At 37.5% G+C, this 25,700-nt stretch overlaps 1 protein-coding gene across 3 annotated transcripts in view; it reads left to right on the plus strand.

The window, feature by feature from the left end:
- kdm7ab (lysine (K)-specific demethylase 7Ab) overlaps positions 1-25,700 on the plus strand; it is a 42,022-nt gene that overhangs the window by 14,648 nt on the left and 1,674 nt on the right. For all 3 annotated transcript variants that reach the window (XM_067380452.1, XM_067380451.1, XM_067380453.1), the window contains exons 2-20: positions 8,340-8,425; positions 8,713-8,830; positions 9,115-9,275; positions 12,844-12,985; positions 13,087-13,273; positions 14,442-14,604; positions 16,554-16,641; positions 18,185-18,291; positions 18,405-18,496; positions 18,839-18,925; positions 20,315-20,575; positions 20,656-20,780; positions 21,032-21,210; positions 21,374-21,471; positions 21,554-21,723; positions 21,839-21,987; positions 22,076-22,134; positions 24,098-24,365; positions 24,701-25,700. The exon at positions 24,701-25,700 is cut by the window's right edge and continues 1,674 nt beyond it. In XM_067380452.1, the coding sequence (XP_067236553.1) occupies positions 8,340-8,425; positions 8,713-8,830; positions 9,115-9,275; positions 12,844-12,985; positions 13,087-13,273; positions 14,442-14,604; positions 16,554-16,641; positions 18,185-18,291; positions 18,405-18,496; positions 18,839-18,925; positions 20,315-20,575; positions 20,656-20,780; positions 21,032-21,210; positions 21,374-21,471; positions 21,554-21,723; positions 21,839-21,987; positions 22,076-22,134; positions 24,098-24,365; positions 24,701-24,789 (2,629 nt within the window). In that variant the 3' untranslated portion in view covers positions 24,790-25,700. The remainder of the gene's footprint in view (positions 1-8,339; positions 8,426-8,712; positions 8,831-9,114; positions 9,276-12,843; positions 12,986-13,086; positions 13,274-14,441; positions 14,605-16,553; positions 16,642-18,184; positions 18,292-18,404; positions 18,497-18,838; positions 18,926-20,314; positions 20,576-20,655; positions 20,781-21,031; positions 21,211-21,373; positions 21,472-21,553; positions 21,724-21,838; positions 21,988-22,075; positions 22,135-24,097; positions 24,366-24,700) is intronic.

Below are 25,700 nucleotides of genomic sequence, written 5' to 3' on the forward strand. Positions count from 1 at the left end.
GGATTACGGAGTTGACATGTTAAAGCTGTAACCGCTGAGACTTCAAAATTGTTTGTATAAAATATAAAACTTCCAGGACTACTGTGAGATCCACAATGTGCAGGAAGTGGTAAGTGCTCATCAGAGTTGAAGATGACCATGACATTGCCTGATTTATTCAGAATTATTTAAAATTCTGGAGTTGACGCAAAGTGAGGACACAACTTTGATAGGCATTTTTCATGGAAAATATAATTCAAGACTTTTTTTTGTATTGTTTGATATATTATAGTTTTCTGCCTTTTAATTTAAATGTATATTTTTGAATTCCATTTTTTTAAACACTTTGTCTGGCAATTTGGCTAAATTACATGTATTTTCCAAGTATAGAGTATGTATTTAAATAATAATAACAAAATTATTTAAAAATAAAAGCAGTGAATTTCCTGAGCATCCTTTATATGTAACTTTTGAAGTATTTTCATTTTGATGAATTTATTTATTTATAACATAAAGGGGGCTTTTGTGTGTAGGACATGTTTTGTCCCTTATCTCAAGAATCGGTGTTCTATACAGTTACCAGTAATACAGTTTCTTACATGAATATAAATGCATGATTCTAAACTCAATATCGGTTTTCCATAGTCTTCGTTAATAATATTATTTGAGCCGTTTGTCAGATGGATTTTTCACAGACTGGTTATGATTAACGGCCTTAAGTTGGCAACCTATTGATTTCATGACCATTATCCACTTTATGAATAGACCGGATGATCTCACTGGTCATCTGTCACATTTGCCATAACTAATAAGGTCTGTTATAGTATTTTAATGCATTGAAAAGTGAAGGTAGTCGGAGCTGTGGTAATGTCACCTCAAACCACAGGTTTGTTTTCACTCGTTTTAAAATACTAGTCTCAATTGAATATCACAAGACACTCCAATTTGATAATATTCATTCATTATGTCACATCATTGATTCAAAATGTACTTTATTATTTAACTAGTTTATTTGTTTTGTTGTTGTAGTGAAATGATTAGTAATGATCGTGACAAATCATTTCTAATCAATGAAAAACAACTATAAATCTGTTCTGCATTTTGGATAATGGACACTTGAAAATAATTAATATAAAAAAACAATACAGTACTGAGCAAAAGTCTCTTATGCTCACCAAGGCTGGATTTATTTGATCAGAAATACACTTAAACTGTAATACCTTGTAATATTAAAATAACTGTTTTCTATTTTAATATATTTTAAAATGTTATTTATTAAGTTAAATTTTCAGCATAATTACTCCAGTCTTCAGTGTCACATGATCCTTCAGAAATCATTCTAATATGCTGTTTTGCTGCTCAAGAAACATTTCCTTTTATAATCAATGTTGAGAATTGTTTGAGTAGAAAGTTCAAGAGAACAGCATTTATGTAAAATAGAAATTTTTAGTAACACTATAAATGTTTTTAATGTCATTTTTGATCAATTTAATGTGTCCATGTGGTATGAAAGCATTGATTTCTTTCCAAATATAACCTAACTGACCCTAAACTTTTAAATGGTAGTGTATCTCTGGTTTAATCTGTAAGGCTCTTTGCTATTTTTAAATGGCAGTTACACTCTTGTTTGTGTTTTGATCTCCAAACAAAGGTGAGAGTTTGCAGCACAGTTGCGTCTGGAGGAAGTCCCCTGCCCTTGTTGGGGTGATGGCCTTGGCCAAGCGTGTGGGTTTGAAGCAGTAAAGCCTAGTTTCCTATGCTAAGTGCAGCTTCCTGTGCTCATTACTCTCAGGGGCTCGCCTGTGTTTAAGACAGACAGTCGGTTTCTTCACAAAGAGACCTAGGAGAGGGGAAGGCTTTAGTTTATCTTTCTTTGCCCTCATTTTATGTTATGTTTCCTGCTGCTTCACTGTCTGTTGGCTGAGCTTCTTTTTTTTTTTTTTTTTTTTTTTTGGCACAGTTTCCTCCCCGACTTCCCTCAGCCAGACTTAATTTAGCAAATAAGTGCAGCCACACATCAAAATGGACCGTGTTCTCTGCAGTGAAGATCTGCTTTGCTAACACAAAGGGTGTAGGTTCACCTCACAATCCTGCTCAGCCACTTTATCTTAATGTTCTATCATTATGCCCTAAAGCAAAGCACTTAACCCTAGTTTATTCCAGGGAGTCTTTGCAATTAGAGTGTTGTAGGTCGCACAGGATGAAAAGTGTCTGCAAAATGACGAGTCACTCAAGCTTAGGGCTGATGGATGCGGGAGTTCATTGTCAGATTCTGCTTTGGCATCCAACTCGGAAACCCTACACTTCCACCTCATAATTAGAGACCCTATAAATTAAAGTCAAGTGAATGAGCTAATTTTGACTTGTTTACCCAGGCCCATGTTATTCCAAACTTGTATGACCTTTTGTTTCTTCCGTAGAATACAAAAGGTGATGTTTAGCAGAGTGTTCACGCTGCTCTTTTCCATACAATGGAAGTGAATGGTGACCATGGGTTATCAAGCCTGAAAAGCAGTCCATATGACTTGTGTGCTACTACTGAAACCCAAGTGTGTACTGAATCACATTTACCTTTGTACGGCAAAATTCCACAGACAAAATGCAGTCATCTCAATAGGAAACATTTTCCTAAATGGATTTCGCATCGGATTCAAGTTAAACTTTGGATGTGCAAACTCACTGAATTTACTGATAAAAGCTACTTATTTATGAAGTTGCCTCTGAGTAAGCAGTGCTTAATGTTGATATTGATAAGAAGCATTAAGTGGAAAGTGGAAAATTGGAATTGGAAAATTTTGAATGGCAAAATTGTTTTGATTAAGGTTGCGCCGATTGATGGGGGGGCTAATTGTTATTGGCTGATAATAGCTTTATATAGTTTTATCGGTGGTTCTACCAGGTGTCTGAAAAGGACAATATATTTGCAAAGTCTATGCGGAAACATCAATTTCCAATGTCTTGGTGAAAGTAATACTCTTCCCCAAGTGGCTTTCTGTGCGCATGCTCCGAGGTGGAGTGGAACTTTGAGCTTCAGGTTCACGGTCAAATACGCACAGAAATATGCCAAAATGCCTGGCTTGATGAGTATTTGCTTAAACACCGTCGGTTATTCCTTAAGGAACAGAAACTGTTGGGAAATAAGTCGCATGTGTAACAGTATATTGGATCCGTACATTAGCTCTTAAAGTGACCGCAGCCTAATATTCCTGCTGCCGTCTGTCATTTAATGTTAATCAAAAAACAAAAGACAGAAAAAAAATCACTCACTGCTGTTTAGTAGATTTAGGCCCCGTCCACACGGAGATGCTTTTTTGTGAAACCGCACAAATTTTTTATCGGATAGGCGTTTCGTCCACATGGATCCAGCCAAAATAAAGTGTTATTTCTAAGCTTTGCTAAAGTTTGTATTCAGCGCGCAAGGTTTATGCGCATGCTCCAAGTCTTCTTCGCTCCTTTAAGTGCATTTCTGCGGCAGAATTACAGCGCCACATAATGGTCTGGCATGTATACTACATCGTTTTGAGTCGTTTCAGTGGTTTCGTGTGGACGCAGATATTTTTTGAGATGAGGAAAAAAAAAAATCTGTTTAGGGTAAGCTCCGGCTTTGTGTGGACGTAGCCCTAGTAGGATTAATCTCTTTAATTTATACAGTGAAGACTATGCAGTGGTCTGTTGATTTATTTATTTTTATTGCAGGAATGCTATATTTGTGAAGCTCTAAGTTGTTCCTAATCCTGCTTTCAGTAATCGGCCCCAAAAACCCTGATCGGAGCACCTTCACTTTCGATTCCCATCCCTAATTCCTTAGCAGCACAAATAAAGAACAGTTGTGATGGACTAAATAGACATGTAACTTGAAATTCTCCACATTTTTATGCATGCTTTAGTCAGCAAGGAGGCCTCAGGCTCAAACCATAGTACAAAGTGGGATTCTGAGAGGGTAATGGGATCTATGGCTTACATACTGTGAATTCTGCCTGTGAAGTTACCATCACCATGGAGACTCTTTTCATCTGCTTGCAGTCTAGGTGAATGATTGGTTAAGCCTTCAGGAGATCTCATTGGTTGTGTTGGGTTTATGCACTTACGATGATCCTTCAAAGGAGCCTTCAGGTATCTTCCAACATTCTGCTACTAAATTCCTTGCTAGGATCTACATTAGACCTGACATGGGCATGGCACACAAAACTAGCCCTGACCCATTATCTCAGGAACCATCAGAAATGTATTGCTCTGTCATTGGGGGTCAATGGTTACTTCTCTAAAAAAAGTGCCGTTGAGAAAAATGGCCACATCCTCTTATTGTTTGTCTAGACTTGTTCCATCTCCTGATCAAGCCTACATTTCCACTGAGTAATGGCTATCTCCATTCAGGCTAAATGGCAGGTCATAAGAGCTCTGTGAGGAACGGCTATTGTCTGAACGTTCTTCAACCATGGAAAAGGTTCTCGCCCTTCACAGTCTTGAAAAAAACGCTCAATGTGCTCTCATGTCTTTTGAGGCCAAATCCCAACATCTTTTTAGGGCTTAAAGGCTCTTCCTTCCAGACACGGACAACCCAGATTTATGATATTGATGGAATGGAGCCCAGAGTCTTGTTTGTGTTATTTCTCAAGTCAATAAGCTTTTAGTCAAATGATCATCCAGTATGGCCATATTGTACATTTTCTCAATGTTAATGTTATTTTTGTTGTGAGACATGCATCCTATTTAAACAAAGGATTTGGACAGATGCAGTGACATTCTGTTTCCCTTGAGGACCCCCCCCAAGTCCTCACAAAACAACATGCAATACCCATGCAACAGCGTAAGCCTTGGCAATGAGCAAATGCAATAGCCTGGTAAGATGTAAATGAATAAAATAGCACTGAAACAAACAAGTCCATTACTGCATTGCATACTTTAATGCTATAATCATATTTCACACTAAACCACCCACTGGAGGACGAAAAGTGCGCGGTTTAGCAAGTCTCATGAGGTTTTGTGGAATTTGTTTGTGACGATGTTATGGTTGTTGGCTTGCTCATCTGTGTTAACAGGGAAACTCTAATAGTGGAACACAAAGCTGAATGATGGATTTATTCTCACATATTTCCAAACTAAAATTAAAGGAAAGCAAAAACTTATTGGCTTCATAGCAAGCTACCTTTTAATACCTCACATTTGACTGATTTGGCATGTAAAAGTGTAATTCACACACAAATATTGGGTGAATTAGTAAATAAAAAAAAAAATAAATCACTTTTATTGAATGAATTTTAAATATTCAAAATGAACATTTCTCTTGCCTTGTCTGCCTGAAATGTATTGTAAAGTGTTACTGTTTATGTTAATTCACATAAAAATACAAAAAGCGATACCACATAATGTCATACTCCATTATTTTTTTTAACTCATTTCAAAATGCTTTTAAGTAATCAATTACTTGACAGCAACACTTAATTATTTCATAGCCATTATTTCACAATTTAACTCTCCATAGCAGAAACTTGCCAATAATATTGCACTTCATATTTTCTTTGCCTGTTGCATCATGCTATCTTTCTGCCTGAATCTTCTTGTTACGTTAGCAACCCACCAGTCTCCCGTGATGTAAGCTCTCTTGCGGCCTGGACTCATTCAGATTCAGACACTCAAGCAGTCTTTTTTTTTTCTCCCACCCAGTGCTGTTCTTTTCACCCATCCTGCTTGGCAACAGATGAATGTTTTAGCATCAGTTAACGTGGCTCAAAAACTCCTGAGTCAAATATGTTTTTAGTGACACATTGTTCTTCACCACAGATTATTCTTATAGAGTAGGAGTCAATCTTTCTCTTAGATTTGAGGAAAAAGCCAGTGTGTCATCCAACAGTAGGTCAAGAACTGAGGCGCTGTGATGTAATTATCTGCATGAGTCACTTCCTGCATGTCCTTTTTGGTTGTCCCATCACAATCACAAGTGAGAGTGTGAAGGAAACGGAGGGAGGGAAAGTTCTTGGCCGGCGTTTGCAGTGGCAGCTATAGCTCAGATTGTTCTGGCTCCTTTTGAGGAAAAACGCAGATGTTGACGTGGTACACTTGCTTCCGATTTGTCCCCTATTACCATTTTATAAAACTGTTGACTAGTTCATTTTTGGATAATACGAATGAGGATTTATTCTCCCTCGTTCCAGTCAAAACCAAGCTGGTGAGCATCCCGTTCAGTTAATCCAAACGCTTTTGGTACTTGCATGTAATGTAGCGCAACAATATTATCCAGATGTGCAAAAGGGATTTGATGGCTTTTTGTGCAGAGTAAACATTCTTCAAAATGTCTCCTTTACTTTTCCACAGAAAAAATAAGGTCCTACAGGTTTGAAATGACATAAGGGTGACTAAATGATGACAGATTTTTCTTTTCTGGAATTTTTTCATTAGTTTTTTTCTATTTACTCTACATTATATTGGTAGGATTTATGAACCTATTATAAAACAGAGCTAAAGAAGTGGCAAATTTCACTTAAACAGTGCACATTTGCTTACATTCCCTAAAATAATGAACAAGGATACCATAAACACAAAGCCAAAATCATATTGTGCCAGAAGAGTAGAGTATTTCACAAATGAGTTTCCTGAACAACAATCAGCTGACCCAAGTTCCTTCACCACTTTAGATAAACCATTTGGAACTAACTAAAAACCAAAAAAGCGCTGAAAACGTTGTGTTTTAACAGGACTGTAACTTTGTTTTGTCTGGCAGCTAATAATGTGAAGAAAAAAAAAATAATAATAAAAACCCACATTTTCCCAGTAGGAAGGCTAATTTCAGTCTTTTGATGTGGACACCACCATTGCCACTCAAATGCCACTGTTTCCCACACTGGTTTCCAACATAAACACACTCCCCTCCCCCTTTCACCTCATGTCTCGTGCCCTGGAGCCCAACCAAATGTAACCTCACATCTGGAGCTCTGGTTTAGCCGGGCCTGTCTGGGGTTAAACATAATCGACCGTAGATGACCCAGTCTGGAGTTACTCTTCGGTCACTGCAGAATCTGTTGAATCTTTGGGATTCATTGAGGTTGCTAATCGAGGCTACTAGGTTTGTTTGAAAAGCCATGGTGCACTTCTTGCAAATCGTTTGTTATATTGCAGTGTCAGTCTACTTCCAACTAGTGAAGCCTTCTCCACGTGAAGCCCTCATTGTTTGGAGCACTTCACTCCGGGTAATGTAACACTCAAACCAAGGAGTTAGCGAAATTGCTTTCTTTGGCAACATCCAGCAAAACCTGAGCCAAAGAAGTGTGCAAGGCCTCATTACCTGCCTGGCTAATGAATCTCCACACAATGCCAAGAGCTAGCTTGTCATATGACTTCCTGTGAAACAACATGCCTTTAAGCTAATTGGAGGGTGCGGCTGGAAGTGGAAAAATTAAGAAGTAGGGCAAAGAGGTCTTGAGTGATAAGACGCTTGTTGGCAAAGCTACTGAACACTTCAGATGTGGGGAAATGTTTTAATAAGATCCCTCTGCAATTGCGAGCCAGTTTCCATATTTTTGTTTAGCAAGAGTGCCATACAAAATCCTGTCCTTCTTCCTCTAAGCAATTCCACTGACTGACTTTTTTATGGGTTTTCAGTGCTTGATTAGAAGTCATGAAAGTTTGCTAATGTTAATATAAAATAAATAAGCCTTGGTTAGCCTAAGAGATAACATTAAAAGGTGCTGTAGAACGTCTTTTTAAAAGATGTAATATAAGTCTAAGGTGTCCCCTGAATGTGTCTGTGAAGTTTCGGATCAAAATACCCCATAGATTTTTTTTTATTCATTTTTTTTAATTGCCTATTTTGGGGCATCATTAAATATGCGCCGATTCAGGCTGCGGCCCCTTTAAATCTCGTGCTCCCCTCCCCCGGAGCTCGCACTTGCCTTAACCAGCATAAACAAAGTTCACACAGCTAATATAACCCTCAAAATAGATATTTACAAAGTGTTTATCATGCTGCATGTCTAATCGCGTAAGTACAGTGTTTATTTGGATGTTTACATTTGATTCTGAATGAGTTTGATAGTGCTCCATGGCTAAAGCTAACATTACACACTGTTGGAGAGATTTATAAAGAATGAAGTTCGGAGTAGCGAGTAGTAAACACACTCACAGCAAACCATGAACACACACCCGGAGCAGTGGGCAGCCATTTTGCTGTGGCGCCCGGGAAGTGATTGGGGGTTAGATACATTTCTCAGGGGCACCTCAGTCAGTATTGAGAATCAAACCCTCAACCTTCAGGTTACCAGTCTGACTCTCTAACCATTAGGCTACGACTGACCCTCGTTGTGCACATACAGTATCCCAGAAAACAATATTGTGCATTTCATTCGCTTGTGTTTGTTTTCTTGCAGCTGTGTTGAGGTAGAAGAGCACCATGCTGTGGACATTGACGTTTACCACTGTCCCAACTGTGACGTCCACCACGGACCCTCTCTGAGTATGTATCCACTTTTTTTAAACTTAGACCCTATTGGTTTTCCAGTAAATTTAAATTAAGCTCCTTTAGATTTTGCCTTTCTGTGTTTGGAATATGTTACCAACCTAATTATCTGATGGAGACAGGAACCGGTTTAAGAGGATGCTGCCTGTGTCTGGTCAGCTGAACCACTGTGACCAACAAGCAGTGGTGCACAACAGATGTTATGGCATTGTGGTAGTCTAGTAATGACTGCGGTATTGTTCCAAGGCCAGACGTATTGAATTCTCTTTGCCTTATTTTTACAGTGAAGAAGCGAAGTAACTGGCACAGACACGACTACACAGAGCCAGATGACGGCAGTAAGCCAGTGCAGGCTGGCACCTCTGTGTTTGTGCGGGAGCTGCAGGCCAGGACCTTCCCTAGGTATGTGTGCCAATTGTGGGAAACCAACACCGTCGTGACAAAGCACTCCAGTGCTTGGTGCTGCCCATGATGCCACACGATACACATGGGCACAGCTCTTCGCTGAAAACCAGTGGTCATTGTGGCAGTGGCCTGAAAAGTTTGACTGTAGATCAAGAAAGCTTTAGCATATTCAAGTTTTTCAGTGAATAACAACTTTTTTATATATAATTGTTTCAATTTTGCTTTGTAGTTTACTCGGATCAGCTCTTTATTCAGTAATTCACCTGTGTTTTAATCTGCAGTGGAGACGAGATTTTGCAGCCAATGCAGGGCGGCCAGGTCACCCAGCGGTATCTGGAGAGACATGGTTTCCGCTATCCCATTGTTGTATCCAAAATGGAAGGGCTTGGTCTTCGATTACCTCCACCAGATTTCTCCGTCAAGGATGTAGAACGCTACGTCGGTAAGGAGGGAGAGTGGAATGAGTTGCTATCATCCTCTGTTTTTTCCACCTTTACCCATTGTGCTCCACTATTATAGCCATTGAGCAGCAGCGCTTCAAGGGTTTAAATATTAATTCCATTAAGAGTTGTCTTCATGTAATGGAGTTGCATTACAGTCCAGCCACTGCGGAGATCAGATGTTAATCTTAGGTGAGTCAAATGGGTCTAGCCTTTTAGCAAACATTAATCAACCTGTAATGAAATAAGAGCGTAGATAAAAGTGGTGTACCTTACACCAGTCTAGCAGGCCTCATCTCATTGAGAGTCTGGTCCTTATAGTTTCTGATTACACAGCCGCTATATCTTTCCCACTGAGCTTTGTCCGTAAAGTTTAGGTTACAGCTCACTCCTCTACCTCTCACATTTGTGTATATTATTGTTATCATGATACACACAGCAATCAGCTGCTCCATTTGGGTCCTGGAGGGGTGCCTGTGGCCCACTGGGAATGAAAGTGTGATTATATTGCACTTACAGTGAGGTGACAAAAGATTTACTACTGCCACACCTTCTGGTGTTTACGTGACTCGTGTTGGGCCACTGCTAATCTATTTAGCCCTTTAAGTTAGCAGCCTCTTAAGTATTTTTTTTGTCTGAAGACACATGTTAAGAGAATGAATATTATTTGTGGACTGAAGAATGATTTGTATTGTTTTTGTGAGACCCAACAAATGTGGTCAGAAGTTTTAGGCATTTCTTCTGCAAACACATTAGCACATTGCTAATGTTCACGCAAAATGCTAATTGTTGACATTTTAACTTATGTTTCTGCAAAAACATGCATAATTAGCTGTTGAGATGCATGACAGAGTTTGTGAGAAATGTCAAGAGATGCCTGTTTATTTGATCAGCTCTTCAACCTTTTCTAAGCGAAGAGATATGTGACTTTAGCAATGAACGTCGATAGGTGCGATATCCCTAACGTTGTTGCAAGCTGATTTTAAAAATAGCTGGCTGATGCACTATTTTTTGCTAAAACAGAAACCAAAATTAATGTTTTAATTTGAAAACTAGAATTAATAATAACATTTTGGTAATTAAATTTGGAGTGCTGTGTGCTATATTGGCTATTATTATATTATATATGATATATTAAACCAAAGTTCTTATGCATATTTTACATTTTGATACTCTAGCATCATTTTCAGTCACAGCGAAGTGCGTCCACACTGCTGACTAGTTGGCTGCATCCGAAAGCTAAAAAATGCTGCCTTCAGAGGATGCATTCCAAGGTAGGAAGGCATCAAGGCACTTCCGAATCCAATAGCTGCGTCTTATTTCGGAGGCTGCGTCCTTCGGAGGTTGCATTTGAAGGCTGCATACATCATCAAGGATGTCTTATTTAGGAAAAGTAACCATAATAAAATTGATTGATATTCCTCTTTCTTACTTTGCAATCCAATGGTTATTTTTCTTAAATGAGACCGCCTCAATGACGTATGCAGCCTTTAAATGTGACCTCCGGAGGATGCAGCCTTCGAAATGAGACACAGCTAATGTTAGCTTCACTTCCTGTCGATTTTTGAAGGCAGCATAGATGTATCCTTCACTGCCTTTGATATCCCACAATCCTGTGCGTTCCCTTCCGTAACGAATGAAAGTTGTGGTTGGTGGATAGTTTGTGTAAATATAAACTTTTTCCACTTTTGATGTTATTTCTAGCAAGAAATTACTCTTGATTGTCACCAAAGCATGCTCTGTTTTGTTGTAGATTATGGTGCCTTAATCTGTTTCATGAGTTGCCTTCATGTGCAAACGCCGCCTCTGAAATCATTGCCTGATAAGGCTGTGAGGCAACAAGTCAGCAGCCTAAGCTTTCGGATGCAGCCGTTTTAGCTTGTCCATGTTGGGCGCACAAAATAACACAGTTCACCGGATTAAGTGATGCAATGATTTCAGCCCTTCAAAACTATCACTAATCTTGCTGAATACACAAAGAACACTTCCCATTGTTTTGTGCAAGAGATATGCTTTTTAGCATTCGTAGCATAAAGCTAAAAACATTAAAGATGCCCAAGAATGCTTTTTCACAAGATGTAATATAAGTCTAAGGTGTCTCCTGAATGTGTCTGTGAAGTTTCAGCTCAAAATACCCCATAGATTTTTTTTAATAAATCTTTTTAACTGCCTATTTTGGGGCATCATTAACTATACACTGATTTTGGCAGCGCGCCGCCCCTTTAATTTGCCTGCTCCCTGCCACACGAGCTCTCGACGATATTACAGTGCATTTACAAAGTTCACACAGCTAATATAACCTTAAAATGGATCTTTACAAGATGTTCGTCATGTATGCTGTATACAGTCGGTGTTATTTTGAGATCCGCGTGTTTTCCGGTAGTCTTTTAAACAAATGAGATTTACAAGTTTGAAACTCAATGTATGTCTTTTCCATGTACTGAACTCTTGTTATTTAACTATGCCGAGGTAAATTAAAATTTTGATTCTAGGGCACCTTTCAATTTGGGAAATGTGCTACTTTGAGTTTACGAAATATGCCAGCCAAAAATGTGTGTGTATATAAGTTTAATTGCTTGATGACTGTTAAAGTTAACTGCAGTGACGTAACGTCTGGGGCACGCACTAAAAGCTCTAGCTTTTGTCTTTAATGCACTTCTGACTGCTAACTGCAGGATAGCTGCCCAGCTAATTCAGTTACTTCAATGGGCAGCTTGCCTGCATGGCTCCCCAGCCAGCAAAATCGAACATTGTGGTTTTTTCCACATTGCCATTTGCTTATAATGACAAACCACACTCTACTCCTGCTTTTTTGAAAGCCACTTTTGTCCCACACTGCTTTGGGAACATGCTTTTGAGATTAAAAAAGACATTTTATGTCTCCAGAGCTAAAATGTTTGTTACTGGATAAAAGGAGTAATTAATGGCATAAATACTTTAATTTATGCACATATAAACACATATTACAGTCTTGGAGCTTGGAGTGCCTGGAATTTTTAAAATCGAATCCGTGTTTGTTGTAGCACCAGTGTGGATTTGGATCCATAAAGGATCCAATAGCCATTTTTATTGGCAGTGTTGCAAGTCTTGATCCCAGAACAGCAGTAAAGGATCTTTTTATGGTCGTCTTTGTGGGATGAGTCTGTTTCTGGCTAGGTACACTAGGGTGCCGTTTGTGTACACAAGCACCAGCTGTCCTGTTCAGTGTTTGAGGTTTTTCCCAGCAGCTTTCTGATGGGTTTTGATGTTCTGCCTGCCAGTTGTCTCTCTCACAGTTATAAACATGAGCTGATTTCTTGCTAAGAAGCATCAAATGAAGCAGATCTTTCATTGTAGCTTCGGTGGAGACGTGGCCTTATTTGAAGACAATGGGAAAATTTTAGTGCCAAGACTCTGGGCATTTGACATGATGTTCAATCTTTCTTTCATTTAAAATATACTTTATGGCCATTTAATGATGTTGATTATTGTAATTTATCACTGTTGAGTTTATTTGGGTAATAATATTTGTTATGGTATCCTTTGATACCCACACATGCACATCACTCAACTTGCTCTCTTTGCTTATAGGAGGTGACAAAGTGATTGATGTCATCGATGTGGCCAGGCAAGCGGACAGCAAGATGAAACTGAGTGCTTTTGTGAAGTATTACTACAGCCCTCAGCGGCCGAAAGTCCTGAACGTCATCAGTCTGGAGTTCTCAGACACCAAGTTAGTATTGATTGAAAGCGACTAATTTGCAGTTGCTGACAGTGAACACAAAAGGTGTCTTTTCTTACACTTTGATGACAAATTAAATGTGTTGCGCTCAGGATGTCAGAGCTGGTGGTGGTCCCCGATATCGCTCAGAAGATGTCTTGGGTGGAGAACTACTGGCCTGATGACTCTTACTTTCCCAAGCCGTTTGTGCAGAAGTACTGTTTAATGGGCGTGAAGGACAGCTATACAGACTTCCATATTGATTTTGGAGGCACATCTGTGTGGTACCACGTCTTGTGGGTAAGTTCGCATCACAAACGTTTGTTCTTTGTTTTCATTAGAGATTTCCACAAAAGAAATGTTTCTGGAACAGTAAGTCAGCACATTAAGGCCTGTACACACCAGGACGAATATCACACGCGTTTATCGCCAGCGTTTTTCGTGTTCACACCCAAGCGATTTTCACTGGCGATGCGCAGAGTGAACGTGCAAATTCACTCCCTGACAGTATGTGGCGCTTGTGCTTAACGGTAGTGCAAATAAACATCTTTAACTTTATTAATATCATAAATAAGTTAAAAATGCAGATATTAAATGGCATATATGAGAGATGGTAGTCAGAAACAGTAGTGCAAATAAACATTTATGAAATAGACATTCTCAACTATATTTCTTGAATGTAAAAGAAAAAAAACAGCAAAAATACAGAAATAATACACATCTATTGGTATGGCCAAGAAGTGGAGGCTACATTCATTTAAATGGTATACTGAAACACGACCTAGGAAGCTAGGGAGCTGTTTGAGACGCAGGGATAGTGTGTAGGGGTCTTCCTCGTCTACTTATTTTGTATTCGTCGTTTTGTGTGCTCAGCAAGACTGTTTTGTGCTTGAGCGCCACCAAGTCGTGTTTTACTGTAACTTCAGCAGCTCCAGGCACGTGAACAAAGGCACCAATCTCATTGGTCGGCCAGTTTTTAACGCAGCGCGTCAAACCAAAAAAACGAACCCGAGGCGTTTTTTTTTTTTAAATGACGCTTTTATGCCTCGCGTTTTTCGTGTCGTGTGCACATTGGCGCCCGTTGTTTAGTCACGAGGCGTTAAAAGTCGGCGAAAATTGCGCGCAATATTCATCCCGGTGTGAACAGGCCTTTAGAATGATTTCTGAAGGATCATTCTGAATTAAAATAGAAAAGGTGTGTTTTGTTTTTTTTTTGTTTTTTGTTTTTTTATATAGGGCAGGGGGAAAAGAAAACATTTATTTTAAATTATAATGTGCCACAATATTACTGTTTTTACTTTAATTCTTATCAAATAAATGCAGACTTGGTGAGCAGAAGATACTTCTTTCAAAAACAAAAAAATTTACCGACCACAAACTTTTTAACGATTTTTCAAAAACAAATTTGCTGAATTGTGTGAACTAAAATAAGGGAGGATCAATGACTTATTCATTTCCTTGCCTGTAGGGGGAGAAGATTTTTTACTTGATAAAGCCGACCCCGGCCAACCTTGCACTATATGAGGAGTGGAGCTCGTCCCCGAACCAGAGCGAAGTGTTTTTTGGGGAGAAAGTGGACAAGTGCTACAAATGTGTCGTGCGGCAGGGAACAACACTTCTGATTCCGACAGGTTAGCATTATCTTTTTATTTTTGGGCACAACAGTGTTTTTTATTTTATTTTATTTTATTTTATTTTATTTTATTTTATTTTATTTTATTTTATTTTATTTTATTTTATTTTATTTTATATTTTATTTTATTTTATTTTATTTTATTATTTTATTTTATTTTATTTTATTGATGATATTCAAATAAAATTTTACGAAATTAAATGGCTTTTTTATTTTTTGGTTCCTAAATAAATTATATTATACTATAGTAACTTTGAGGTGTACGTTTTGTTTTTTTCTTCATTTATTTATCCTAATTATCCTAAGGTACTTTAAGATGAGGAGTTAAATTGTATAATACATTTTTTGAGTTTCACATGTAATTTTTCTAGGTTAAAATATTTATGCAGGATATTTATGCAGAGAAAAATGTCGACAGTAGGTGTAAGTCACCATGACACAAAATGACCATTCTTTTTTATGGAATTATGCTGCATTTATCATAAATGATTTATCTGTGCACATCGTGTTTTAAAACTTCATGTGCCTTCATAATCTTTAAACAAAATAACTTCCCCTCCATTTTGAAATGGCATCTCTTCTCTAATGATGCGTTTACTGTCGCGAGGGCGGGACAAACTGTCACTCACATGAGATCTCAGCAATCGCAAACCACAGCCATCCAATCAGTTTCCGATGGAGAAAAAGTCCAACCCTACTTAATTTTTTCTCATTCGTGAAGACATTTCACTTGGATATATATCTCATATGCTGACTTTAAGCCTAACAGGGCAGCAACAGCCCAACCAATGGCAGGAATTTGAGGTTGGTCTACTGTTCGAGTGAAAACTTGTTTAAAAACAGTCTTTATTTTACTTTCTGGTAGTGCAAAAACTACTCCCTTCACATTAAACAAGAAAAATGAAGTATTATGTTTGTCTGAGGGTTTTTTACAAACACACGGATGTTGGAGCAAGAGGAACCATAGAGGAACTGGTATTCCACTTACTGTGGAGCAGCTGTTTTTTAATGGTGGTTTCACAGGAAGGCCAGAGCTGATTTGTGTTTTTCATTTCAGGTTCAGACGTTGCAGGAATGAGCAGTCACTCTTACCACCCAGAAAGCTACATGAATCTTAGCTACATTTTATCCAGTATAATGTTCATTAGTGAAGCCTTTTTTGAGTTACCATACTTGCACAAACATCCAATAGTGTATTGTCATCATGACTTCATATATGAACCCTATGATATAATAGGGTATATATGGGTGGCGTCATAAATCTCAACATTTTATGAAAACGCACTCTCAAAATGAACGGGTCAGGATACGTGGTCTTAAATGTATCTGGTTCCCAGCTGTGTTGATGGCACTAGCAGACCGGTTTAAAACCTTCACATCCCCCTGCTGTGAGACAGACATCAAAAGTCCTTCAAAAGCTATGATATGAAAGTTGCTCATTGTCGGGGCTCTGCCTCTGAATCCGATGTATATTTATGCTTTCCCACACTTCGCATGTGGCCTATATGTTGAAGCGTAGACAGGAAGTCGTGGATGCAGTTGACAGACTGGTTGTTTGGTGCGCTCTGCAGTCTGCAGTGGTTTTGAAACACTCTGGGGGTTTGATTCCCCTCAGCAGATCTCAGTTAGCCGTATAATCATGGCCCACCCAGCAAACGTATATGAACTTTTGCTTGCCATTTGAAGTCCTGTGCATTTACAGTTTGTTGGAGCATGTTTGTAAAGTTTGCAGGTGTTGAAGTTACATTTCTATAAACTCGAGGTCTGAATTGTCTAAAAACATTTCAGTGGATTTTGTGAAGTTGGTCTCTCGGTCCAGCTTTGCCGTACACCGGATATGAATGGCTCACTGTTGGCTTGAAGGGGACAGCTGCAGTTCAGACCAGATGTCTGAATGTGTCTGCATCTGTCGGTCAGCTGTTGACACACTTTTGACCTCTCTTGCAGGATGGATCCATGCGGTTCTCACCTCTCAGGATTGCATGGCTTTCGGCGGGAACTTCCTCCACAACCTCAACATAGGCATGCAGCTCAGGTGAGCGAGTGCTTTCACTCTTCAGAAATCAGAATTGGAGTGCTGGGGCTTCTGTTAGCCTTAGTGTATCCTAAAAGTTTGCCAATAGAATTTTATTGGAGAAAATATGTCTAGAATGAAAATGTCCCCAACAGCGTAGTAATAGTATTATTATTATTATTATTATTATTATTATTATTATTATTATTATTATTATTATTATTATTATTATTATTATTATTATTAATAATAATAATAATAATAATAATAATAAATAATAATAATAATATTAAAACAAAGAGCAACAAAGGAATTAATAAAAATGTTAATAAAAATAATAAACATTATTATTATTATTATTATTATTATTATTAAATTATTTATGCTGTAAGGAAAATTTCCATTATAGACAGAATTTTACTGGATAAAAATAACAAAATAAACGTTGTTGTTGTTGTTGTTGTTGTTGTTGTTGTTGTTGTTGTTGTGGTTGTTGTGGTTGTTGTTGTTGTTGTGGTTGTTGTTGTTGTTGTTGTTGTTGTGGTTGTTGTTGTGGTTGTTGTTGGTTGTTGTTGTTGTTGTTAATGTTAATGTAAACAACGAAGCAAAAATGAATGTGGAAAAATGATTAAAATATAATTAATAAAATAAAAATAAATTAATATAATAATGATGATAATAATATAATTATAATAATAATAATTATAATAATAATATAATATAATGTAATTTATTAATATAAAATATCATTTTGTGTGTGATATATATATATATATTACAGCTCTGGAAAAAATTGAGACCACTCCAAGTTCAGAAATCAATGTTAAGTGGTCTCTTAATTTTTTCCATATTATTATTATAACAATAATAATATTATTATTATTATTATTATTATTATTATTATTATTATTTAGTTATTTATGCTGTTAGGGACATTTTCATTATAGACAGATTTTTTGAAAAAAGCTAAATAAGATTATTAATATTATAATTATAATAACACAACAAAGCAAAAATGAATGTGGAAAAAAATATTAAATTAATAAAATATTATTATTATTATTATTATTATTATTATTATTATTAACAAAATATATTATATACTGTTGACATACACACTGGCCAACTTATTATTTATAACTAATTAAACTAAATTATTATTATTATTATTATTATTATTATTATTATTAATAATTTAAATATTTAAATACTGATGCTTATCTTGTACATGCTGGCCACCTATTGGTTATAACTAAATAAACAGCAACAATAATAATAATAATAATAATAATAATAATTATTATTATTATTACTATAAATAATAAAGATTAATAAAATATAACTGCAACAAGAGCTAAAATAAAAGTAAAACAAAAAAAGTTTATTATTATTATTATTATACATTCTAATTATCCCAAATATAGCCAACCTAGGAAACCTAAGCAGTGGAAAAATGGTCTCAAGAACCATTTTTTCTGTCTAATGTTTCTGCGTATCAGCATATTGGTTTTTGAGTTGTGTATATGTTGTGACTCGAGCGAAACTACTTATGTCCTCATATTAGGTGCTATGAGATGGAGCGGCGTCTGAAGACTCCAGACCTCTTTAAATTTCCTTATTTTGAAGCCATTTGCTGGTATGTAGCCAAGAATCTGCTGGAGACTCTCAAAGGTACATCATCTTAAATCACTCAGCATGTCAATACAGGGCACTTAATTCACTGGCTTGCTGCCACTCCGTTCCCTGGTGTCCCTCCTAATCAGCTATTTATTGTCTGTCATCAGAATCAAGAGAAGATAACTGCCTGCCTCCAGAATACCTGATCAAGGGAGTAAAAGCTTTGATAACTGCACTGAGGAACTGGCTCAAGAGAGAGGTGAAGGAAATTGTGTCTTACCACACCAGAAACTGCATCTGTTAGTTAGAACATCTGAACTCACAATTTTAGACGGGTGCTTTCACACTTGGTTCGATTGCCTGGTCTGAACCAGAGTTTGATTGCTCCAAAAGTGCTAGTGTCGAAGTATCCTTAAAACAACTTAACTCTAAAACCACCTGCAATCATCCCATTGTACATTGTAATCCCTGATGGAACAATGAGGGCAAGGGGCGTCCCAAAAGGGTCGATATCTGGTGTCAGTGCTATTGGGTAGGAACTTACGGTTTGTTCTGTGGCACAAACCCCTTATTGTCTACCATTTGTGCTCGTCTTGCCCAGGTCACAGAGCCAGCCAGCGAGGTCCCTGACCATATCAGACCTAACCATCTAATTAAAATGCTCACCAAGGAAATCCAGTACCTTGAGGTAAGCCAGACTGCTTGAAACCATGGCCATACACAGGGTTTTAGAAATAGTCTGAAAACTGAGCTTTCTTGAGGGTATTTTGATTCCCCTGATCTACATATGTGCATTTTAAGACATCTGGAGGGCAAAAATTGGATAACAATGGCTTTAAAACTTTTGTCTGCGGCAGTGGAAATGTATTCATTCTTAATCTAATGCCTATGCTGGAAATGGCTATGGTTGAGTTGTATGCATACCTGTTACTGTCGGCCATTTAAAGGATTAGTTCACTTCAGAATTACAATTTCCTGATTTACTTACCCCCATGTCATCCAAGATGTTTGTCTTTCTTTCTTCAGTCAAAAAGAAATTAAGGTTTTTGAGGGAAAACATTTCAGGATTTTTCTCCATATATTGGACTTCAACAGTTACCAATGGGTTGAATGTCCAAATTTCAGTTTAAATGCAGCTTCAAAGAACTCTACATGATCCCAGCCGAGGACTTATCTAGCGACACGATCTGTCATGTTCTAAAAAAAATTTAAAAATATATACTTTTTAACCACAAATGCTCATCTTGCACTAGCTCTGTGATGCACCACACATTACGTAATCATGTTGGAAAGGTCATGCGTGACATAGGTGGAAGTACCAAGCAAGTGTTTACAAAACGAACGTCTAAAGACTAAGTCAAACAGCCTTTACAAAAAAACTGTTTTAAAGTTGGAGGAGAAAATGAGATGGGTTTTTTTTCAGCCTACCGTGGTACTTCTGCCTACGTCATGCGTGACCTTTCCAACATGATTGCGTGGTGCATCGCAGAACTAATGAAAGGCGAGCATTTGTGATTAAAAAGTATATACATTTTTTTTTTTTTTTTTTTTGAAAATGACCGATCGTTTCATTAGATAAGACCCTTATTCCTCAGCTGGGATCATGTAGAGCGTTTTGAAGCTGCATTGAAACTGCAATTTGGACCTTCAACACGTTGGTAACTGTTGAAGTCCACTACATAGAGAAAAATCCTGTAATGTTTTCCTTAAAAACCATAATTTCTTTATCGACTGAAGAAAGAATGAACATGAACATCTTGGATGGAATGGGGGTGAGTAAATTACTTACATTTTAGTTTAGAATTTTATAATTTATTTAGAAAAAAAGCATACAATTTTAATGGCAGCAGTTTATCAGTTGGCCTCTCTTACATGAAAATAATTTACTAAATTAACTAATAAAACAAATAAAAAAATAAAAGTGAAAATGATGAAATTCTAGCCAATATTGCAAACCCAAGAACCCTCAAATGTAAAGTGTAAAATTGTCTTCTTTTCAGTTGGCGTTAAGATTCTTTGAGTTGTTTGAACTTAAATTGTTGTATTTGAACTCATAATGCTGTTTTGATCACCCAAGGAGTACCAGAATGGGAATTGCGGAAACAAGCCAATGAAATTTCAAGGCAGCTCTGCATGTCCTTCCACGAGGTCAGCACACGAGAGAGGGTCTCACGCTCGCAGGAACGCCAGACGTCTTCGTGACCACCACCACCACCATCATCATCATCATCACCACCACCATCATTCTCACAGCCCTAAAGTTCCTTCCAATCTTGACATCTTCGAACAGCACACACAAGAAGTCTTAAAAAGACTTGAGATGGGTCCTTATGAGGAGGTAATTGGGATTTACGAACACCGTAAACACCATTCAGGCTAATCTATAGGGAATAATTTTCCTGAACTATTGTCTTCCAGGATGCCTCCTTTAACCTCAAGGTCAACGGCAAGTTCAACAAGGTCTCCACGGCCTCAGCTGCGATGGCAGAGCGGAGTTTGGACACTGACCTCCGTCTGGTGCTGTGCAATGGACGAATAGTCAGGTAAACCACATTAACCTATGACAATTATCACACATTAGTCAGTAGCTGCGATAATTGTAGCATATAAATCGCCACATTACCGAATACAAATATGACTCATACTGGCTTTCATGATAGTGTTAAATTTAGAAGAATTATGTAAGGTAATAGTCATTTTAGAACTCTGCTTGCATTTTGCTTGTCCTGTTTTGGTCATAAAATATTGGGAACACATACAAAGTCCTTTTACCTCCCTCCGATTGTCCACACAGAGATAACAGGCAGCATGTTGGCGAAAAAAGACCAAGGATAAAGGAAGAGGAGGGCTTCAGAGATGTGAAGAGGGATTCACTCAAGATTAAACTAGTACCTAAAGAGGAGGAACAGGAAGTGTATATTAAGGAGGAGGATAAGGATCATCATGTAGCCAGAGAAGTGAAGTCCTTTACAGGTAACCTCAAAATTCATGAATTCAACACTACAATTTTATTAATGGATAATAAACAATTCTTAAAAAAAATTCAAAATTTGTATTATTCATTCTCTCAGCTAGTGCATGAAATCTCTTTGAAATCGTTGTCCCTGCCAGTAATAAGGAGCTATTTCTTCCACAGATCTTGGTAAGCAAGAGAGTTCAGATCTCAGGAACCGAGAATCAGTACATTCAGATATCTCATCAGACTCAGAATCAGAACCGGAGTTCACCACACGGGTATGTTGCCTTATTTCCCTTCATGCACAGGAAGAGAACTGAGTCCTAGTTTAGGTGTAATCTGCTCTTCTTATCCATGCAGAAAAAGAACTGCTCTGAGGAGGAATCTGAAAGCTCTTCAGAGGAAGAGGAGGATGAAAAGATTAGGAGGAGTGGAGACGACCAAAATGAGGCCAAAAGTTGCTCCGGCTACATGATGGATACGCATGAGTCCAGGCAAAGACTTGAACGTTTTGAAAAATGTCTTAAAAGGTAAGAGCTGATAGGGATTTTAGATGCCTGACATTGTCACATGACAACAAAATGCTGGGGAAGATTTTAGGGTTGTGTGTGTGTGTGTAAAACTAATCTCAAATCACATTTGCAGTGAATCTGCTACCTCGCCAAGCACAGAAGAGGATGCTATCCAGGGAATGCTGTCAATGGCAGGCCTGCTATATTCTCACCAGTCAGAAGATCCCAGCAGTTCACAGGAATCCTGGTGGTCCCGAACCAACCATCCCTCGCCTGACTACAGTAAGAGTTAATGATTTTTTTTTTTTTTTGCATTAAAAACTTATTGTTATTTTGCTGAATATTGCATGTGTTCTTTTTCAATTCTCAGATAAAAAAGAGATTGCATCAGGAGAGGAGAACCAGGATTCAGACAGCAATTCTTCACAGGTAACCCCTCAATGAGTTTTATTACGTATTTGCATACATCTGTAAACTGTAATCTGGCATGCTATTTTACAGTCTGTTCACTTGCCTTTGATAATGTATTAGGCTAGTAGTTTCTGCTGTGGTATCGAAGTAGTTAAAGTGGGCTAAGTAATAAATGCAAAGTTACCCCGCAATTTTTTTTTTTTTGAGCTGATCCGAAAAATTATCCAACCGTGACTTAATAACCATAATATGATCCGAACTGTGAGTTTTGTGATCCGTTGAACCACTAGTATATGCCTTTTGTTGAAGCCATCTGTTCGCATCTTTTCAACTTATTTTTAAAATAATCGTGTTTGAAGCAGAATTTGTGGCGAAAACTAGTTGAGGCGATCAAATCTATATACATTTTGCAGTAAACTTAAAATAGTGTTTCTGTAGGTATAATCAACAACATTAAAGCTGCAGTCTGTAATGTTTTTTGGTTAAAAATGGTCAAATCAATTTGAGCAAGTACATAACCAGCCAGAAAACTAAAATCTTATTACCTTAGCTTAGCCCGATTCACAACGATAAGCTTGTAATAATGTTTTCTAATTTGAGTGGTACTGGTAGGTTTCGGTGGGAAATGTAATAGGGGTGTGCACAAATAGTCGAATATTCGTTCTGTAATTAATATTCGAAAAATAAAAATACTATTCAAATTTTACTATGTTGCTTTGCTGGCCGTAAATACAGTGAATCCATGCTAAATCCTAAGCGCTAAATCCTAAGCACTAAACTTGCAGTTATAACTAAATGCACCAGGTGGCGCTGCGGAGCGTGTTTAAGTTTATTTTAGTTGATCGTCACATAATATTGTCATCTGCCTCGCAAAGTTTGGAATTATATGGATATTATTGTTTTTCTCAACATGAACATGTGAAACTATATAAACACGATAACCATATACTGACTCGAGTGTATTATGTACGTTTTGTACAATAACTGGCGCTGTCTGCTTTATTAGTATTTTTCCCGCTCGTGCTGCTTGAGATTTAAATGCTTTTCTTAATATTTTCTGTTTACACATATTGTTTAATGCTTTGAACTAGAAAACCTTAAGATATAATAAGCTTGTTGTGTATATTGCCTAATCATAAGCTTGTTCAGAAATGGTTACAAAATATTGATGAATAAAACTATAACTTCTTTCTCGTTTAACCTCATTTAAATAAACGAATATTCGAATATTCGTTTTTTACAAGCCCAAATATTCGAATACAATATTTTGGAAAAATGCCCATCCCTAAAATGTAAGAATACCGCCATTCGTCTTTGCATCATTAAGTCACGTCTGTTTACATAAAGTAGGAGTCCCGGCTAGTGGGCTAAATCACATGTGAGGATGCTACAGGTGGCGGATCATTTATAACCTTTTCTCACAGCAGCTGGAATAAGTAAACTCATCATTTTGATGACGGATCACCTTTGGTAGCGCAATTTATTGTAATGTTTTGTTTTGTTTTTCCTCAGTTGGTCAGAACAAAAGTGGCAGATTTGTTACTTGTTCAGATGACGTTTTCCGATAAAAATTCTTATTTTGGCCATACTTCCAAGACCAACATTTTTGATTCCGAAGTACCTGTACAGTATCCGGTGAAGTGACCGGGAGCCACACATTCTCCTCAAAATATTAAATCCACCCGCACTGAGGAGCCGTGCCGATGCACAACCCATGTAAAGATGATAATTCCGCAAACAACTGCAATTGCAGGTTTCAAACAGAGATGGCGACAAAAAGGCAAAACTTACAGACTGCAGCTTTAAATGTATAGTTTTATATTTCACCATAGTCATTCACATGGCTTCATGGGATTGTTATTCTTTCATTCACTAAAGCCGTTAGTTACACAGTCTTGTGCCTTTTGTCATTTTGTCCAATTTTCAAATACTTTTTTGCTTCAAATCAAAGTTTGTAATAATGCTTCTATTTCCCCTTCAGGAGGGTTTTCGGGAGTGTGAGCATTCAGAAGGAGAATATAACGCCAAACTCAAGCATAGGATCCAGGAACACAAGAACTTCATGGACAGCCAGGGCAGTGGCAGCAACAGCAGCAGTGAGGCGTGGAGCAGTCGCACACACTCCCCAGCCCACGTGGAAAGCCCTACTTTAAGCTACCAATACTGTGAGACATCCCTGTCGCCACCCCTGCACCCGTCCAAGCGGCCTGCCTCAAATCCCCCACCAATCAGCAATCAGGCCACCAAAGGTACGCCATTACCATTTTCTCTGCACAGTAGACATTTTAACACAAAAAACACGCATTTCACCATTTAAGATATTAGTAAATCTTTTTACTTTAGGTTTTGTATGTGTTCATTTAGTTATGTATATTTTATTTGTTTTTTTAGCTATGCATGTATTTATTTAGTAATCTATTTATTTATTTATTTTGTTTGGTTTTTAATTTATATTTGTTTTTGTTTATATTTATGGTTTTTATTTATTTATTTATTTGCTTTTCTATTTTGGGTTTAATTGTTTTATTATGTTTTTATTTATTTAATATTTTTCTTTTTTTATTTGTCTTTCTCTTTCTTGTAGGTAAACGTCCTAAGAAAGGCATGGCTACAGCTAAGCAGCGACTGGGCAAGATTCTCAAATTGAGCAGACACAAACCCTTCTTTGTGTAGTTTTGAGTGATTTGGGATGCTAAGTGTGCATGTTAAAGGTGACAGGGTATAAAGTGTGTTTGGTTCAACACATTTGGTCATAAGCATGGTATTGGGCTACCAATCAATCCGAAGCTTCGGAATGATCTGAAAAAGCTCTTCGCCCGACATGGTTTTGCTAATATGTGCATCCAAAGGATCAAAGTGACTGATAGGAAATAAGACTGAAAACTTCACTTTTTAAGGCTTTTGGTTCTCAACGATTGCATCAAAATCAGGTTTTCGAAGCTGAAAGCAAAGACTAGCATGCTGCAAGGCTGCTCCCCACAACTAAAAACACATCACTTCAACAATGTACGTCTTCAACAAGGCGGCAACTGAGTGATGAACTGATTTCGTAAAGGTGCTTGACTTTTTTGTCTTCTCATTTTGTGATTACAACCGACGTTTCCTAGCAAATTACTACAGTGAAGAAAATTTGCATTACTGCCTCAAGACAACATTCACCAAGGCATTCGCTTGAACTACCTGTCAATCAAAATGTTCTCACATTTTAAGGATAAATTAAAGAAAAAATGTATTTTTGTCAGCATTTGTATTCATATTGGCATATTTTATATTGCAAGCTAAGTAGCGTGGGGTAGTTTAGCTATATTTAGTCCTGTGTTGCCACCTAGTGGGCATCCGGAGACTGACCTTTAAAAAATGTTTGAAGGTATCATTCAAATGGGGTGCGTGAAAACACATTTTCCCTTAATTTATTCCTTTTTTTATGTTGATGCTTGATTTTTTTTTTTTTTTTTACTGTTATTAAATGATGTATTTATTATTGATGAAAGAGAACAATTTATTTCATTGAGCTTTTCGGGAGGTTTGCTGTTCTTTAGGGTCTTAATATGCATCTGTTTAGATATTTGTGGCTGTACAGACAT

Source organism: Chanodichthys erythropterus, chromosome 24, assembly GCF_024489055.1.
Source record: "Chanodichthys erythropterus isolate Z2021 chromosome 24, ASM2448905v1, whole genome shotgun sequence".
Classification (NCBI taxonomy): domain Eukaryota; kingdom Metazoa; phylum Chordata; class Actinopteri; order Cypriniformes; family Xenocyprididae; genus Chanodichthys; species Chanodichthys erythropterus.